General features: G+C 34.9%; 2 protein-coding genes across 5 annotated transcripts in view; one reads left to right on the top strand and one right to left on the bottom strand.

Moving 5' to 3' along the window:
* The window catches only part of COG5 (component of oligomeric golgi complex 5), a 175,350-nt gene that overhangs the window by 134,955 nt on the left and 22,247 nt on the right, over positions 1-18,148 (bottom strand). The gene's annotated exons all lie outside the window — the stretch shown is intronic.
* On the top strand, positions 2,172-8,005 carry GPR22 (G protein-coupled receptor 22). 2 transcript variants are annotated; one of them, XM_005519179.3, is made up of 3 exons: positions 2,172-2,535; positions 3,542-4,604; positions 6,501-8,005. In XM_005519179.3, the coding sequence occupies exon 3, from the start codon at positions 6,526-6,528 to the stop codon at positions 7,825-7,827; it is 1,302 nt and encodes a 433-aa protein (XP_005519236.1). In that variant the 5' UTR covers positions 2,172-2,535; positions 3,542-4,604; positions 6,501-6,525; the 3' UTR covers positions 7,828-8,005. The 2 variants fall into 2 exon arrangements, with proteins under 2 accessions (XP_005519236.1, XP_005519234.1); XM_005519177.3 differs by lacking the exon at positions 3,542-4,604.

Below are 18,148 nucleotides of genomic sequence, written 5' to 3'. Positions count from 1 at the left end.
ACATTTTCTGTTTATGCTGGGTGCCTGCACATGGCTCTTTTTGCCCACTCTTCCCTATCTACCCTTTGAGGATGAAGTCATCTGTTCACACCATCTTAACTAGCATCTGCACAGCAATGGCTTATAAGCATGTCTATCCATCCACCTACTCCTGATTGCCTCCATATGGTACTGCTTCTTTTCCTGATTTTGTCTCCAGAAAACTTAAGCTTAATATGTTAACAACTCAGCTCCTTATCACTCCTCTCAAACACTTCTTGCAGATAAAACTTCTGCCAATATCACCTCCTGTCATATAGGTAGTCTTTTGTGACCCCTTTGCCTGCATTTGAACCATATATTCCTGGTATACCCAAAATCCTGCTACAATCTTCCTCTGTGTGTACATCCTTTTTCTAACAGTACAGCTCATCCAGTACCTCCATCTTTGTTCAGGCACACACTAAAGAATTAGAAAGGGAGATGGAGATTCATCTGTTTAAATTTAGACAGGCTTCCTTACTTATCCTTAGTCATACTGAAAGTGAAGCAAGTAAATCTCTAATATATTAGTATTTATGCTTGCATTTCAGGAATCCTCTTTATCACATCACCCTGAAGAGCTATGCTGGTATCACTGGTTTCAAGCTCTTGGGAGGCAGATGATACAGAGACAGCTCAAAGGGCTCAATCTGAGCATAGCCTGATGGTACCTACTGATCTCTGTTCAAAGTTTCTGCAATCTTTATTTACATGGCTTCTGAATGCAAAAGAGTATGGAAGAGGAAGCCTGCTAGACGAATATGAATCCATTTAAAAAAATAAATAAAGCATGCTGTTATCTAAAGATAAATAATATATTGGATGTCTGACTGAAGGAAAAAGTAAAGAAAAGAAATAAAGACATCTGAGTTACACAACTGCATTCTGTATTTGCATTAACAACCTAAAAACAGAGGACCCCATCAAAATTTGACTCAAACTACCATCTTAACACAGTTACTTATGTAAGAACTCTAACATTTAGTATTTTATCACATTTTATCACCAAAAAATCTTTTCAATCATGGTGGAAAAAAAGCCCTACATTCATTTGAGATTATAAACTACCTATATGACATTTTATACTCAGATATTCTTAAACTATTTGTTTCAGCAAACTGATTTTGAAAAATATTATTTTGGGGTTTATACTGAAATTATTTCCAAGGTTTATTTAGCACCAGTACTAAATAAAAAAGATATTGCACTACACTTCTCATTATGTGGTTGTGAGCGTTGTTTATACTGATAGAACAGATTCAGAAATAAGTTACAAAACAAAAAGTGAAAACAAAGACATCCCTTGCAAAGTGAAGGTCAAGAACATCACACAAGAAAGACATCCTTACAAAAACCTGTCAAGCCTCTAGCAAAATTTATGTGGAACACACAATTTTTTTAGAAGTTTACATTTCAAGAAAATTAATAACCTCCACAACTATACATAAATTTCACATAGTGATGGATCTTAAAATCATGTTTTTCTGATCATTAATCAACCGAATTATCACGTCTGAATAATTACCAGGGTCTGAATAATCTCACTGCATCCTAACATAAATTTTCCTAATATACATGTGGGTAGCAAGTTGTCCTGAATATAACTTATTGCTGCAAAACCTAGATGACCATTTGCATGTATATATGCATGGTGAAATTCAGCATGGCTTAAAGAGGCAGTTATTATTTCAGAAGGTTCTTAAGACAAGAAAAATCAACAAACCAAAACAAACAAACAAACAAAAAATTAAATTAAAAACTCAAACACCTAAAAGGCTCAGAAATGGAAAGTAGGCAAATTCAAATATAGATTGTTGGAAGCTTTTAAAGTAATAACCGTTTAATCCTTTTTTTTTTTTTCTCAATGCCATGTGGTTTCCAGTGTACACAAAGTAAAGAGTGAAAAGGTAAAAATAAAGCAGGCATACCCTTAATATATTCCAGAATTCATAAATCATTTGTAAATTTAGTCCTTTTATAAAAGAATCCTTATATAAATTGGGGGGAGGGAGGGCATCAATCCCATATATGAAGCACAATTTAAGCCCAACATCACTGACCAATCAAAATTAGTGAATGCACTGCATCTCTCTGCAGTGAGGAGAAGCGACAAGGTAGGCTGTCATTCTGCAAAAGCTGCCCATCGCAAGCTTTCCTCTCAGAAGCACTGCTCTTCTTTTTTAGAAAGCTTGAATCTCAGTGGTGTCTCTGGAGACAAGAAGCCTTCAGTATGTTAAATTACTTTCATTATGTATTTTCAGATGCTTATTGATTCTACGGTAGGAAGAGTGGGAGACTGCAGCAGCCTGTAAACCAGAACTAAAGCAATTGTATACATTAGCAGTATGCTGAAACAATGGCACAGTACAGGCACAAATTTTCATTAAGGTCATTTTTTGAAGATATGCTTATTACCCTCTTTCCCTTCTACTCTTCTAACAAGTGAACAAAATGAATCCCTCCAACCTGGAACTGCTTCACCTGCATCGAGAATTTACCAAATCTTTAGTGGAGGTAAGACCTGTTCCTTATTATGATATGCAGAATAAACAACATTAAACCAAATTAAAAATTGGAGGAAAAAAAGGCAACAGATCAGATTCAACTTATATTAAGCAGTAATATATTGTTCTATTTAAGACTAGGAAATATCTAAATGCTATTTCCCCTTCCCCATTAAAAATATAGTGCTAGAAAAATGTTATTCTGTATTTAAGTCTTATAGAATATTAAGAACCTGTTTTGTTTGTACTACATAAAGACAGTATAGTTTAAGCTCATACAATATTGGGGAAAACAACGACATAAAGCAACCGGGAATATGCTTTTCCTCCCTCAGCAGTATTTCCAAATACTGGCAGTTAAATACATTTCAGATTTATTCAGTTACTCTTCGAAGGATCAGACAGTTTGTAATTAGTGTATACTTATTGCTTTATGAAGGTTGGCTAATATGACTAATCTCTGATTGCTCAGGAAATCCCCCTTCTCTGTTGTTTTTTTTTAAACTTATTTCTTTCATTATCCTGTACATTCAAGCCATTTATTAAAAGCATGGATTTGCTAAACATTTATTTCAAGAAAGGAAAGTATAACAATGTGAAAATTAAACACAAGCATTTTTTTCTAAAAGGCTCATTAACTCTGTTCAGTTCATTAAAAGACAAGAGAGTTGTATGTATAAACTACCTGCTCACCAGAGCTATAAAACTACATTTCCTAGCTTCAGTCACAGACACTCTGCATCCAACAGTTATTGCTTCTAGCCAGGATTTTTTTGTAACCTGCACTATCTGGAGAACAGGAAACTTGTCCAAAAAACCTAAATTCATGTAAGCTGACAGAATATGATTTTACTCACAAACAGAGTGCAGGCTAACTGATTTTCTATGTAATCTATAAGGTGCAATTTTAGAGACTCTTTATTCATGAAGTGATATTAGAAAATACATTCTTGCATTACTTTACTTTTGAAATGATAAGCCCTACTTTTAACCTTTTTTTTCCTCCCCTTCACAAGGGCATGCAGCAACTAATTCAGTTTTACAACTGACAATATGAAGAATGCAGTTGACCGGGTATCTTTGTAGCTGTATGACCTACAAGCAGCAGGATGCATCCCTAAAATGTATTCTTAAGACATAAAGGAATTAAAAACAAAACATGGAACACACTTGCATTACCATTTGTTTGCATGACACTTCAACAACATACATGGAAGACTAACACATCTGCTCAGATTTTCATTAAAAGAAGAGTGCAATGATTGATTCTTAAAATGGTGAGCATTTCTTAAAGAGGGATTTATAATTTAAAACCAGAATTGTGGAAACTACTGATGCATGAAGAGACAATGAAACATGAAATCCCAAAAGGAGAATATGCATACTTCACCAGCAAGCTGAATAAAGGTTTAACCAAGCTTTTTCTATTACTACTCTACTCATTAAATAACTTACTTGTCATAATGACTAATGGATATTTTTCTCTCAATTTTATGATGTTATGTATTCTCCTTAAATCAAAATAAACCAAATTAGGTAACCCATGGTTACTCTCAAAGCACATGAACTGGATTTTATGATGTATAGAAACTTTTTTCACTAAGCCATCACTCAAAAGTAATGAGCAGGAATATTACAGAAAGAAATACGCAACCATAAACTAAGGATGTCTACACACACTCTGAAAACAAGAGATCAGAAATTATTTTTCTTTAAACCTGGAAAATAAAAACAGGCTTCTACAAAATGCAACAGGGGAAGGAAATTAACATCACTTAAAAGAAGGTCTATTTGTTATTGCTGGCTTGAAACTCAGAACAGACACACAGAATATGCCCTGCTCTGTAGAAGTATCTGAGACAATTAAGAAGCCCCCATGTTTAATCAGAACTTTTTGCTGCTGAACTGCAGGAACGAAAAAAAGGGAAACAAAAAAATCTGCAAGAAATTAAATAAGAGCTCAGCTACCACTTGATTTCCAGGTTACAGTGCGTGTCAAAAATCTCTCAGTGCCACCATGTATCAGTTTCTGCCAAGCTGCTGCCCCGCTGTGCCAGGCCCCTGAGGCACAGAGAACAGGTAGGTGCCCCGGCTGTGCCCGCGCAGCGCCGGGTGAACGAGCTCCTGTCCTCACCACTCTGCCTCCCTGCACCCCAAACCCAGGCAAGGCAGCAAGGAGGTGATGTTTCATCTATTCGTGACAGCCTAACACATCTGAGGTTTTCTGTTTTCACAAAATCTCCGTTGCTATAATGTTAGGGTGAGACTGTAGTTTGTTTTAGCAGATCTGCTTTTGATTTCTTCCTGGCTTTTGCTAACATAAAAGAACTTCATTTATCCAGCAATGCATTTGGAATGGTTTGAAATCCATTCACAGCCAGGACAGCATGCAAGAGGAGATCATACTCCTGAGGGTTAATGTAAGACAGATAGAGATTGCCTAAATTAGAAATGAAACAAAGCTTTTGAAATATTTCTTGTTTCATTTCACACCTGAGAGTAATACGTTCTAATTTACATCTTTTTTATTTAAGAGGCACATGTGAAATAACTGTTGAAGAATACCAAGAACTTTTATCACACAATTTGCAATTAATAGTATTGTTCAATTGAGGCTTTTCATAACTGCAGATGAAATCCATTTGCATACTGTATCCCAAGTGTGCTTAATTCATACTTTCATTTTAAAAGAGCTCAATTTTGTTCACCTTAGTGCTATCCATTTTAATGTACTCAGATTAGAACAAAGGTCGACCTTCAAATTTATTTTCATGCCAAATATGTCCCCTCTTAAATTTAAAGCTACCTAGGAAAAAAAAAACCCCTCCAGTATCATAACAAGAAATTGAATAACCTCTCTTTTATTTATTCAATCAATTACAAACTCAAGAGCTGGCTGACAGTATAAATAATACAAACATCAGTATTACATGCAGTTGCTATATTTAAAACTTACCCACATGTGTAAAACTAAGCAGATGAAACACAAAATAGAAAAACTGCTAGATAAAAGAAATACCTTTTTGAACACTTATTCCTGAGAGAAAGATGCTACATATGTAAATCTGTTTGGTTTAAATGTAGTTTGTAAAAAAAGAAAAAGCAAACCACAAACAAAACCCGAAAGAGACAATTTTCTTTTTAAGTACTAGTTGCTAAAATTATTCCCTTAAATATATTCTGGAATTAAATTAAATACTCTTCCATTCCATGTAGGCATAGATTTCTTGAAGAAATTTAATATTCAAATCAGAGAAAGGAAATGTAGTAATTTATAATAAACTCAGTTTACCAAACCCACATAAGTTTTGCATTTGAAATTGTATATATTTATAAAAAGTTGTTGTAGTGGCAAGCATCGTAGACATAGATGCACAGAAGATTAAAATGAACAGAAGGTTTAAACTCTGTAAAAATCTGGTGAATAACAGAACATCACATTTCAGTCCACAACACTACTGTAAACCTCATAAGAAAGATATGGCTAAATTGGCATAAATAATTTAAACATCCTTTTTATGATACATAAGCAACAGTGCTCCATGTTCCTAACACTTCTTTTTCCAAAAGAGCTTTTTAAAATTATCTTGATCACTAATTTGTTAATACTTAACAACATTCTTCTAAAATGACCCTCAAAGCAATACAAAGGCTATGCACAAAGTATGGTTTATTCAACAAATGAGCCCTTTGTGAAAAACCACATCACTATAAACAAAGGCTTGCCTCCCTAAGTGGAAGCTTTTCACCATTTTTTTCTTTTTTCAAACAAATCCTGCTTTCTTTTAAAAAGCAAAGACCTTATTCTAGATCTTCAGGCTTTTGAGTCGATGCCAATTAAAGCTCTAAACATACTGTAAATGAAGAGTTTGGTAAGAATATTGCTTTTCCTCCCTCTTCCTTCCCCAGCATTTATCTACAATGAGCGTTAAAAAAAAGAAATCAAATAGTTCCGTATTTTATTTCACCTTTCAGGAGAAAAACCAGCTGCAACAAAAGAATGTGTTTGTCCCCCATTCTGGAAGTCAACATGCAGTCCGAATCTAACATTACAGTTCGAGATGCCATTGATGACATCGATACCAACATGTACCAACCACTGTCATATCCATTAAGCTTTCAAGTTTCTCTCACTGGATTTCTGATGTTAGAAATTGTTTTGGGACTTGGCAGCAACCTCACCGTGCTGGTACTTTACTGTATGAAATCCAACTTAATCAATTCTGTCAGTAACATAATTACAATGAACCTTCATGTACTTGATGTAATAATTTGTGTGGGATGTATTCCTCTAACTATAGTTATCCTTCTGCTTTCACTGGAGAGTAACACTGCTCTCATCTGCTGCTTCCATGAGGCTTGTGTCTCTTTTGCAAGTGTTTCAACTGCAATCAACGTCTTCGCTATCACCCTGGACCGATACGACATCTCCGTAAAACCTGCTAACCGAATCCTGACCATGGGAAGGGCTGTGATACTAATGACATCAATATGGATCATTTCACTTTTTTCCTTCCTGATTCCTTTCATTGAAGTCAACTTTTTCAGTCTTCAAAGTGCAAGTACTTGGGAAAATAAGACACTTCTGTGCGTGAGTACAAACGAGTACCACACTGAACTAGGAATGTACTACCACATTCTTGTTCAGATTCCAATATTTTTCTTCACTGTTATAGTAATGCTAATTACATACACCAAAATACTCCAGGCCCTAAATATTCGGATTGGTACAAGATTTACAACAGGACAAAAGAAGAAAAACAGAAAGAAAAAAACTATTTCTTTGACCACTCAACATGAGACTACGGACATGTCCCACAGCAGTGGAGGAAAAAATGTTGTCTTTGGTGTAAGGACTTCCGTGTCTGTCATAATTGCTCTACGCCGAGCTGTAAAACGGCACCGGGAGCGAAGAGAACGGCAAAAGAGAGTCTTCAGAATGTCCCTTCTGATTATCTCAACATTCCTTCTCTGCTGGACACCCATCTCTGTTTTGAACACCACTATCTTATGTTTGGGCCCAAGTGACCTTTTGGTAAAGTTGAGATTATGTTTTCTAGTAATGGCATATGGAACAACTATATTTCACCCTCTACTTTATGCATTCACAAGGCAAAAGTTTCAGAAAGTTCTGAAAAGTAAGATGAAAAAGCGAGTTGTTTCAATAGTGGAAGCAGATCCCATGCCAAATAACGCTGTAATACACAACTCATGGATAGAGCCTAAAAGGAACAAAAAGATTACCTTTGAAGACAGCGAAGTAAGGCAGAAATGTTTAGTACCTCAGGTTGTCACTGACTAGATTTCAGTTTTCACCAAAACACATCAAACGGAATATTTGAACAAAGTGTAAAAAAATACTGCCAAATAAGAAAAACTTTTTTAACTATTGGTGAGACTGTATATTTTCAATATATATGTTAAATAGAGTAGGTCTTGTATATTCAATTTCTTCATTATGTAAGATATATGTTGCATGGCTGTTTGTTAGCGTAACACCATGTGTATATTTGTCAAAAATATTCAAGTCCTCTTTTTTTAGAAAATAAATAGCCTTAAAGAAGTGCAAACTTTTAAAAATATTTGTATGGCTCAGTTTCTCTGTAAATATAAAAGAATTTTTAAGCAAAAATTGCACTTGGGAATACTTTTCTATAGCACAAATTCACCATTTTGTATGATATGGTGTTTTTAAATTTAATTCATAAACAGTATTGATCAGAGGAATTATGAATATTATGCAGCTACAACCTGGATGCATTTTGACCTCATATTTAGACATCGTACTTATTTTAATCTTCTCCAGCATGCGACTACCATGCAGAAAAAGCCATTTACATGGTATTTGAGTGGTTCATAAACTTTTGATAAGGGGAAAAAAACCTCATGCTGTTCCAAAAATTGACAGTACTCTTAAGTAAAAAGTTTTGCATATACTATCTCAGATCCACAATTTCTACATAGAAAATACACAGTTTTGAATAATTTCAAAGGACAGGGTAGGGTAACAGGCTAAATGAAAGAAAAAAAGCATGGATGAGAAAATTATTTGGTTGATGCTATAAAACAACCAACAGAGTCAATCCTGTGTAAAGGCTTAGATTTTTCACACTGACCTCTTGTGTGACCTTTCATACAGAAATTTTTCATACATACCATCTATCTACAAAGATATGATTGTTAAATGCCACAGGTAAAGTAGAAGATAATTTTTCTTGCCCTTGATAACTTTATTATTTTCCAGTGTGTTCAGTTCTAGCCATGCAATTGCCTCATCACAAACTGGTCACCAATGCTGCTAGCTACTGTATTCCTGCATTACTGGGCAGCCATGGCATACCTTTGTTCTATATTGTCTTTTTTAATTTCATCTTAAACCTGCATCAAAGAACCAAGAAGTCTTATGAAGTTATCATCATCCATAGCACTGTAAGCAAGAATTAAGATATTCATCCAAACATAAGTTTGTCAAGTTGTTTGCACCATGCCATGCTTAAAAAATTCTTAATTTCAATGAAACAGTTGCAGGGAGGGGGAAACAAAACAAAAAGCTGCAAAATCAATGAGCATGATTTCACTCCTCGTGTTACATAAACTGACCAGTGTGTCACCAGCTACCAGTATATTTTAAATGCTAATTCTCAATAACTATTATCTTATATAAAAAAGCAGATCATATCCCTGAATATAAGAGCTAGTTTGACTAAAGTATTATTACATAAAAAATTAGGATTTCTAAAGCACTTTTCTGAAGTTGTGTATAAAAAAAGCGCAGTTTTAAGAGAACAAAAAGCTCTTTTCTACTACATCGCTAAATTATTAATCATATGTGCATTGCCAAAACTGGTTTTGTGCTTAAAAATACTTTTAATGTACCTTAGTTTACTTGGACTCATGCCTTAGCTTACCAGAAGTGAAGACTCAAAATATAATACTACAGCTCCATATTCCACAAAGAATAGCCACTTATAATTGTTGAAATTCTACCTAGAAATATTATTATCCACTTGACAATAACTGATTATGTGAAATTACTATATATTCAAACATATTTTCATATTTTCACTGGCTTTTTTTGTTGAAATTAGCCCAAAAATACCTTCATTCAACTGCACTTGTTTAAAGCATTATTTTTTATCCATGTTATCTCTGATTTCCTACAAGAATTGAAATTCTACATCTTATTTGAGAGGTTGCAGAGAGGAAGTAAATGCAGTAAGCTTTTTTTTAAATCCCATATCCTCCACATTAACAATGTTAAAAAATTATTTTGGAAATTACTTCTGAAAAGAAATGCACCCAAAATATTTAAGCAGAAGCTATTACTTTTCCTTTTTTGTAGCCCTTCTTCATTTCTCTTTCAAGCTACCCTCTGTATTTTGAACACTAGAAGGAGAAGAATGTGGGATGTGTAGGGTTAATATCATAACATGATTTCCGTGATTACTAATCTTCCAATAAAGCATTCTTAAATGAAAGATACTACTCATTCATTTAAAAAGAAGGAAGGGAGAAATGATAATGAACAGATTAATAAGTCTACATCATGTCCTTATCTGAAAAATGCATTTAGAAAAGCTTTCAGACTTGAAAGGTTTCTTGACAACATAACCTTACTTTTTAAAATTAAATAAAACCTCAAGAATTACACATTTAGTGTTAAAAGCTCATTCATTAGAAAATCAGATGCAATGAAGCAGCACTTCATAGCAGAGAAAAAGCAGCCTAGGAATTACCCAGAAAGATTAAGCCCAGTTTTAAAGGCTGTGTCGATCACACTCATTGATTGCCTTTACGAATACAAGCAGGTTCATTTTTACTATTCTTCATCTTCATTAAATTTTTTAAAAGGGGATTTATACTACATTGGAGTACACTTTGAGGGCTGCAAAAAAAATTCTGCATACAGCATGAAGGAATACAAGTAAGAATACGTGCCATCCTACATACATCCAAAAACCATCATAAAACAGAGTCATACATGATCTGCACCGCATGACAGATTTAACACAAGACAAAATAAAGAGTAAATTGTGAAGATACACTACATATCCTACAGACACAAGAGGATTTCAGGAGCGATATGAAGGTGTGGGTGCTTGACAGATAGACTAAAACAGAATGCAAAGAGGCAGCATTGCTGAAAAAAAAGGGCAAATTTATGCCACAGTATTGTACAATAAGAAGCCCACTACATTCTTAAAATGATCTCATCACAGTGAATCATTAGTTCAATTACATTTCACACCACTCAGCCTAAGGCAAGCAAAATCCTACAGGACTCCAAAAATATTAATTCTAGCAAACATGTCTCAGAAACACAAGCAAGTACTGCCAATTTCCACACGTTCTCTGTCTCTAAAGTATTAGCTGGTATCTGACTATGTTGTTTCTTAACTGAAAATGCATTTCCATTCAATTTTACATTGTAAAATGAGGCTATTCCACAATAAAAATACCAAAATAAGCAGAGTGCAGTGCCAGTATCTATTAGAATATTCAAGAAGCATACCTTCACATGCTAGTACATCACAAACCTGTGAAACAGAAATGTAAATACCAGTATTTACAATAACTAGTTTCTAGTACACAACAATTTTTATGGATTATAAGGCATGTAATCCACACATGATCAGAAGTTCTGCTTACTTTATTAGTGCCAGGGGAATAGCAGTAACTTTTGTACTTTCTAAATATATTAAAAATTTATGCAGTGGATACGCATCAGATTAATTCACCTCTTTTCCTTCATTGTTACATAAATACATATATGTAAGTCATACATAATTATTATTTATTTCTACACACCAAAAGTTGGGTTTAACAGCACCATCTATTTTATATTTATATGAAGGAGGTTCTGGTAAGAGTATCACTGAACTGGACTGACAGGCACTATGTCCCACCACACCTAAATTTAAATATCTTATTTTTCCCACCCTTGTTGAATTTTTTTCATTTTAAATTAATTAATACATTGAAAGGTTACAGAATTCACCCAGACAGAAGAAAAAAATTTCTGCTGTGTTAACCATTAAGCATACTATATTGCAGTGTACAAAGTACTTATTTTTAAATCAATGTATGTGCTAACCATCAAATTTCTTTGATAGTTGAATATTCTAGACTTTTGTTTGTTTCCTCTGAAAAAGGTTTTAGTTGCCAATTGCCAGTAAACTCTTTTGAAAGGAGAGAATACAGTATTCTTTAGCAAAGTTTCAATGCAGTATTAAAAGATCTAGAATACACTAAATTACTCTTCTGTTACCCATTTTTCAGACAAAATACCTCCAACATACAGCTAAGAACAATCAGCTTCTGTCTTAAAATGTTCCAGCCTTAGAAGAGCTGGATTCCACTCCTACTTCACACATTCTGCCATAATATCACTGAATGTATTTGTCTTACACCAAGAGGAAAGAAGAATCTGACTCTATAATTACCATCTGCTTTTTCTACTTCACAGAACACTTGTGCAATTCAAGAAGCAAAATTAAACCCAGGGTTTGGGTTTTGTTTTGGTGGGGGAAGGTAAAAAAAAAAAGAAAAAAAAAAAGGAAAAAATCCCCATACTAACTGATTAACAGGAAAATCAGAATCACTCAGAGCCAATAAGTGTTAAATAAGAAGGATGTGAAGAAGGTGAAGAGTACAGGTCCAGTGGAAAAGAGCAGAAGGCAGGAGGAAGTGCTCTAAAGGAGCTACAGCCATCAGTACCACAGAAAGGTGGAGGGCAACATGCACTTCCTGTGGAAAAATTATTACCTTATTTTTTAGGTTGTAACAGCCAAGAAATTAAGAACTTATCTTTGAATCATTGAATGCGATATGTGGTTGTACCAAAATTGGGAGGAGAGGGGAGAGCAAGATGAATAGCAAATCCAGAAAAGGCTTTTGATATAACAAAATATATGCAGAAGAAATGACAAACGAAAAGCGGGCACTATTCTATTACACCTTTTCCTACAGATAAAGTATGAAGTACACACAGAGTACAAGCATTACAAGAAAAGACCTGAAAGGTTAAGTATCTGCTCCCACTGATACATTTTAAAATGTGCTACTGAATTTCCCTTAGTCAGATAAATTCAGTTCATCTGGATGCTTTGAGTGTGTTTCACTACCACAGTATGTTTTCAACTACTGCTTCTTTATCACGGTTTAATTATTTTTGTATAGTAATAAATTGAAGGAGATATATCATTAGGCATCTTTATATTCTTTGCTAAAATTACACTTTGGTGATTATTATAAACTGAAACAGAACGGGAGAAATCTCTTGTTGGGTATTTACTTTATAGATTTCTGTATCATCTTGTTTTCCTATTTTACAAAGAAATTCTCACACCATGAAAAGAAATTTACTTGAAATGAAAAAACAGAAGATTTACAGTGAAAGTTGTATGATAGGTACACAACCTGAAACTATTAAACTGATTCTTTTTACACTTTGAATGAATTGTATCTTTTGCATATAGACATTTCTATATCCCCATTCTGATTCCTGACACTGCAGCCAGGCAAGCAGGCAGGCAGGCTGAGAGCACAAAGCTGTTGGCACACAGCACACTCTTGTTTCCTTTCCAAGATCAGTTTTTGGAAATACACTTTTGGTTTCTGTTACCCTGATACAATCTCTAACTTCCTACCGTATATTGTAACAGTTTAACCTGATACCATATCTAATAAACAAATCAATGTCACTGCTGAAACAACATTGCTGTAAAATCTGTCACTCTGGCTATATCAGACTGCTATTAACATAGCTGTATTAGCACAGTTTTACTTTTAACTGTACCAGGAACTCTCACAATCTGTTGTGAGATCTTACTTCAAATTAAACTCAATTTCAACTCAATTAGTAGGGGGAAAAAAATCACAGTGACTTATTGCTACTCTACACCAGTTTTCCAAATTTTATTTCAAGACATTTTTCATAAATACCTGCCACAAATAGAAAGAAGAAGGGATAAGTAGAAAAGGACAGCTTCCCACGTCAGTAAATTATTACAAATATCAGTGATAATTTGTATACTAGACCACATTTACAATGGGCTGAAAACACGCTTAAGGCAAAAGAAAATGAGAAAGAAACACTATTTGCATACCTATGATACATATGATATGTATCATCACAAAATAAAAGGTGAGTGTGAGCACTGCTGTTGTAAAACACCTTAATAATAATGAGGAAGATTGTTACTCCTGCTAAGAGCTCTAATAGCTAGTTAAGTGAGAGCAATCAATGAATGAGAACAAACAAAACAAAAGATGTGAAAATTGGTTCATGAGAAGCTCAATATAACCCAGAAATGTGCACCTGAAGCCCAGAAAGTCAACTGCATCAAAGGAATCTAGCCAGCAGGAAGAGGCAGGTGATGCTCCCTCTACTCTTCTCTCATGAGACCCCACCTGGACTGCTGTGTCCTGCCCTGGGGTCCCAACCCATGAAACACGTTGGAGTGAGTCCAGAGGGCCACGGAGACATCAGAGGGCTGGAGCAACTCTCCAATGAAGACATCTGAGAGTTGGGGTAGTTCAGCCTGGAGAAGAGAAGGTTCTGAGGAGACCTCAGAGCACCTACAAGACAGCTTTTTTACAAGGGTACGTCATGACAGGACAAGGGGGAATGGCTTCAAACTGAAACAGGGCAAGTTTAGATTAGATATTGGGAATTCATTCTTTTCTGTGAGGGTGGTGAGGCACTGGAATAGGCTACCCAGAGAAGCTGTGGAACCTCCATCCCTGGAAGTGTTCAAGGCCAGACTGGATGGGGCTTTGAGCAACCTGGGATAGTGGAAGGTATCTAAGCTCATGGCAGGGGCGTGGAAGTAGATGGTCTTTAGGATCCCCTTCCAAACTAAACCCTTCTGTGATTCTATGAAGAGAAACTGTGCGTAAAGATTATATTATGGACATAGAACCTTCTACGGTCAAAATTATTAAAATGGAGGTATATAGCTCACCTGCACTTGCATCAAACAGAGATGAAGTACAAAAAAGTGCACATGAAGACAAGTTAAAGATATCTTTAAAAAGATTAATATATTCAGAAGCTTCTAATAAATCTTGCCTCAGTTTTACAGCATACAGTGAAGATTCCAGAGCAGTTTAAATAAACTAGGATAGAAGTGGGAAATTTTTGATTCAGTCACTGATTTTTTCTTGTGTCCCAAATTTTTTTTCAGTCAAAAGTTTCTACAACTCTAGTTTGCAAATCAGGTCTGCTAAAACTGGGCAAGGGGGGAATCTTTAAAATAGCAGAGAAACAGTATGTTCTCAAAATAATAGGAAGTTCCTTCTTTAATGAGGTTAGGTTTCCACATTTTTCCCTGAGATTACATGAAAAAGGTATGAGACCCTTCTGATTTTCAGCCGAAGGTCTACCTTTAAGATAATAAAACCAGTAATCAGATTTAGTGCCTGTGAATAATTGAAGGTTGGACCTAAAAGGTAAACATATAAGACAAATAGACTATTTTGCTTCAAACAATAACTGAAAAGAGTTGATAAAATGCTTAAACAATATTTGAAAATTATGTGCATGGATTGGGTGACAAAAAGGAAAAACTACTCCTGTGAAAACAGCCTATTTTTAAAGCTGTTTCCTATGAATAATGAAATCTTACTCTACACTTCTCATTACCTTGTGTTACATACAGAAACACCTTCACTGATCTTTTAGGCGAGACAACAGAAACAACAGTTATTGGGATAACTAGTAACAATAGGTACAGGGATACTGGCTCACATCCAGGGCCTGAACAAAGATTAGTCTTCAGTCTTCTTTTCATAGCTACTTGGTTAGACTTTTTTAACCAGAACTGCCCATACTTTAATCATAAATTAACAGAATAAAATTGGTTATTATGTTTTAAGATTTGAACAACCAGTATTTACTTGAGGAATTAAAACAAAATTGTGCATATAATCCAATTTTTCAATTATTTTATACTTCTGAATTTTCCAGGCCTCATTTTCCAGTCCTTAGCTCTTGCCATTTCTTTCCCTGTTAATCCAAGAGCCCTTCTGTGGTCCTTTATTTTCTCCCCATGAATGCACCTCTACAGTCTTAATCTTCAAGAAAAATAGCCCACTTAATCGCTCACTGTGACATGCATAATTGCATTTACTCACAGGTAACCACAAAACTGTTTTTATCTGTAGAGCACAATTCCCTACACCATTTGCACAAGTACAGATTTGTTTGACATAGCTGCCTGAATACAAAAACAGAAACAACATTGGTAAAGCAATCCCAGCAAGGACATGGTCCAGTTCCAAAGATTTACAGTTTATTTACCCGTGTTCCTCTCTTCTAGCTCCCCTAGTAACAAAATCATCTACTAAGAATGTAGAGCAACTGTGAAGTAAGGAGAATGTGGCTTATTTAAATACCCACTTTGGGGAACAATAACTTAAAGGGAGGTTTAAGTCATCTAAATTTATGCACATAAATCTATAATGCATCTACACAATTTCTTTAATCAATTCAATAAGCAAAACACACAAATTTGTTTGACAACATGTATTTTCAATAAAAAGTTAATTGGCTATCATTAATTCAGCTTTACAGCCCTGAATTCTTCTTTCAAATAAATTCAACTTGCCTACTATTTTTTGAGTAGTTTTGTATCTACTTGACATTGATCTCAATAGAAATAACATTTCCTTCTGAATGCTGGAACAACACAAGTTGGACTTTCTCCTTCCCCATTCAGTAAGGAATTATAAACTAATGCCCCTGGGAACTTAGCACTTTTTGTGTAACATCCTTGTTAATTGTTGGTATCCTTTCTCTATGGAAGAACAAATTAACCTGCCTTCAAAGAGAAAACAAGGGCACTTAATGAAAAATCCTCCTATTCTTATCTTTATGGACAATCTGGAAACAAGTATATTAAGTTTATTCCATTATAGGTGTCTTTCTGGTTCCAGTTAGTCATAGATTTTTTTTTTCTGCAGTATTTTAAATTTTCATATCTATACTCTATATTTGCAATTAATACATTCAGTGGTATTTATACATTGTTGTGTAATGGTAGTTGTTGTCTTTGCTTTGTCACTACACTAAAATAGGCCTTAAGCCAGGAGTACCTTCTTTCTTCATTGCCAAAAAGCCAGTATTGAACAATCTAATATTGTCTTCTCAGCAAGCTTTTAGCTTTCAAGCTTGGCTAAATACATTTGACCCACCTACTGAAGATCCTCTGCAATGGAAAATTAACTCTTTCAAAATGAAACACTGAATACTGGGTCTATTTTATCAGTTTTCCTTATGCATCACAACTTGCCACTCTGGCAACAGGTGGCTTCCAAATCCAACAGGTTTGTTTATTATAAGAGAACACAAAGTACCATTTCCTGTGTTAGAAATGGGTGACTTTTAAGCTCTGGCTGCAGAGGACAAGTAATCTGGGCTCCCAATTCTGTTCTTCCACACATTTCAGAAACATGCAATGATTTGGTTTTTCTGGTTTAATTCAGTGGGTTGTGAAAGTAACATCTTTTGAATTTTGTTAGCTGACTTTCAGATCTATATGCATTTACCAGTAATTCTACCAAAACTCCTCATTCTACTATCCTCAATGAAATTTTCTGAAAATTATTTGCTACTGCCACTATTTGATCTTCTAGTAATCATTCTAATACAATGCTCACTTCTTTCCTTAGTCACCACAAGTGACCTGTCCATTTTATCGATTTCTGTTCTCTCTCACTCTATTGCTGAATCTGTTTGTTGAAAAAGAAATAAAAACCACTCTGTCTTCTCAGATATACAATATTGAAGTGTTATTTCTGAATGAACCATGTTCTTCTTCTGTTCAACCCCTGGGTTACACACTAATAAATGCTTTCAGCAGAAAGACAAAGATCAATATTAGAAACTGCTTCTCAGTGTTATTTCTTTGACCACTAAATGCCTGATTTCACCATTGGCCATAGATAAACAAAACTCAGCTATCCTCAGCCAGCATCCCTAGAAAAAATGTGTGACATTTCTCCACACCTTCCCATGGACAAGTGATCATCTGTTGAACTCAAACCACCAAGTCTGGTCACCTTAACAGATCACTACTCTAGTTCTGGGAGCACTAATCTGCAGTTTACTATTAAATCTCCAACTATATACATTTACAGAAAGAGGGAACAGAGAAAGTTGTAAGTGCCAGTTCCTACCAGAGCTTTGGACAGTGCCTATGCATACTTAGCCAGAAATATAAAATTGCCATTTCCTTGCAGAACATCCACCCAGAGTAGAATAGACAACTGGATCCATATTGTTTCAGATGTATCATTCCAGCTGTAAGTGGAACTAGAAAACTAAATTTTTCCATGCTAGTCATTTGTGTCACCAACTTAAGAGCTCTAGCTCTTCACTGTTTACTTAAACTTTTATGCCTGTTGAAATACAGTAAGAACAAACCACAAATTTAGAGATGGCATCTCTCTGTTTTGTTGATATCCCTGCATTCATTTATTGTTTGGAACTATGTCATTCAACTTGCCTTTTCCTTTGTGACCATATTCTCTACTCATACTCTCTACAATATATTTATAATTTATGAGCTGCAAAAATATATCTCAAAGACTCACCACTAACCTCTGTGTACCTTCCTTTC

The sequence above is a fragment of the Pseudopodoces humilis genome, chromosome 5 (genome assembly GCF_049639895.1).
Source record: "Pseudopodoces humilis isolate 2021_Gansu_Grassland_sample_001 chromosome 5, ASM4963989v1, whole genome shotgun sequence".
NCBI classification, from domain to species: Eukaryota; Metazoa; Chordata; class Aves; order Passeriformes; family Paridae; genus Pseudopodoces; species Pseudopodoces humilis.
Note: the sequence above shows the minus strand (reverse complement) of the source record. Positions and strands in the feature narration are given on the sequence as shown.

Coding starts and splice junctions, on each gene's coding strand:
- GPR22 (XM_005519177.3), top strand. CDS start 6,526: ATGTGTTTGTCCCCCATTCTGGAAGTCAACATGCAGTCCGAATCTAAC.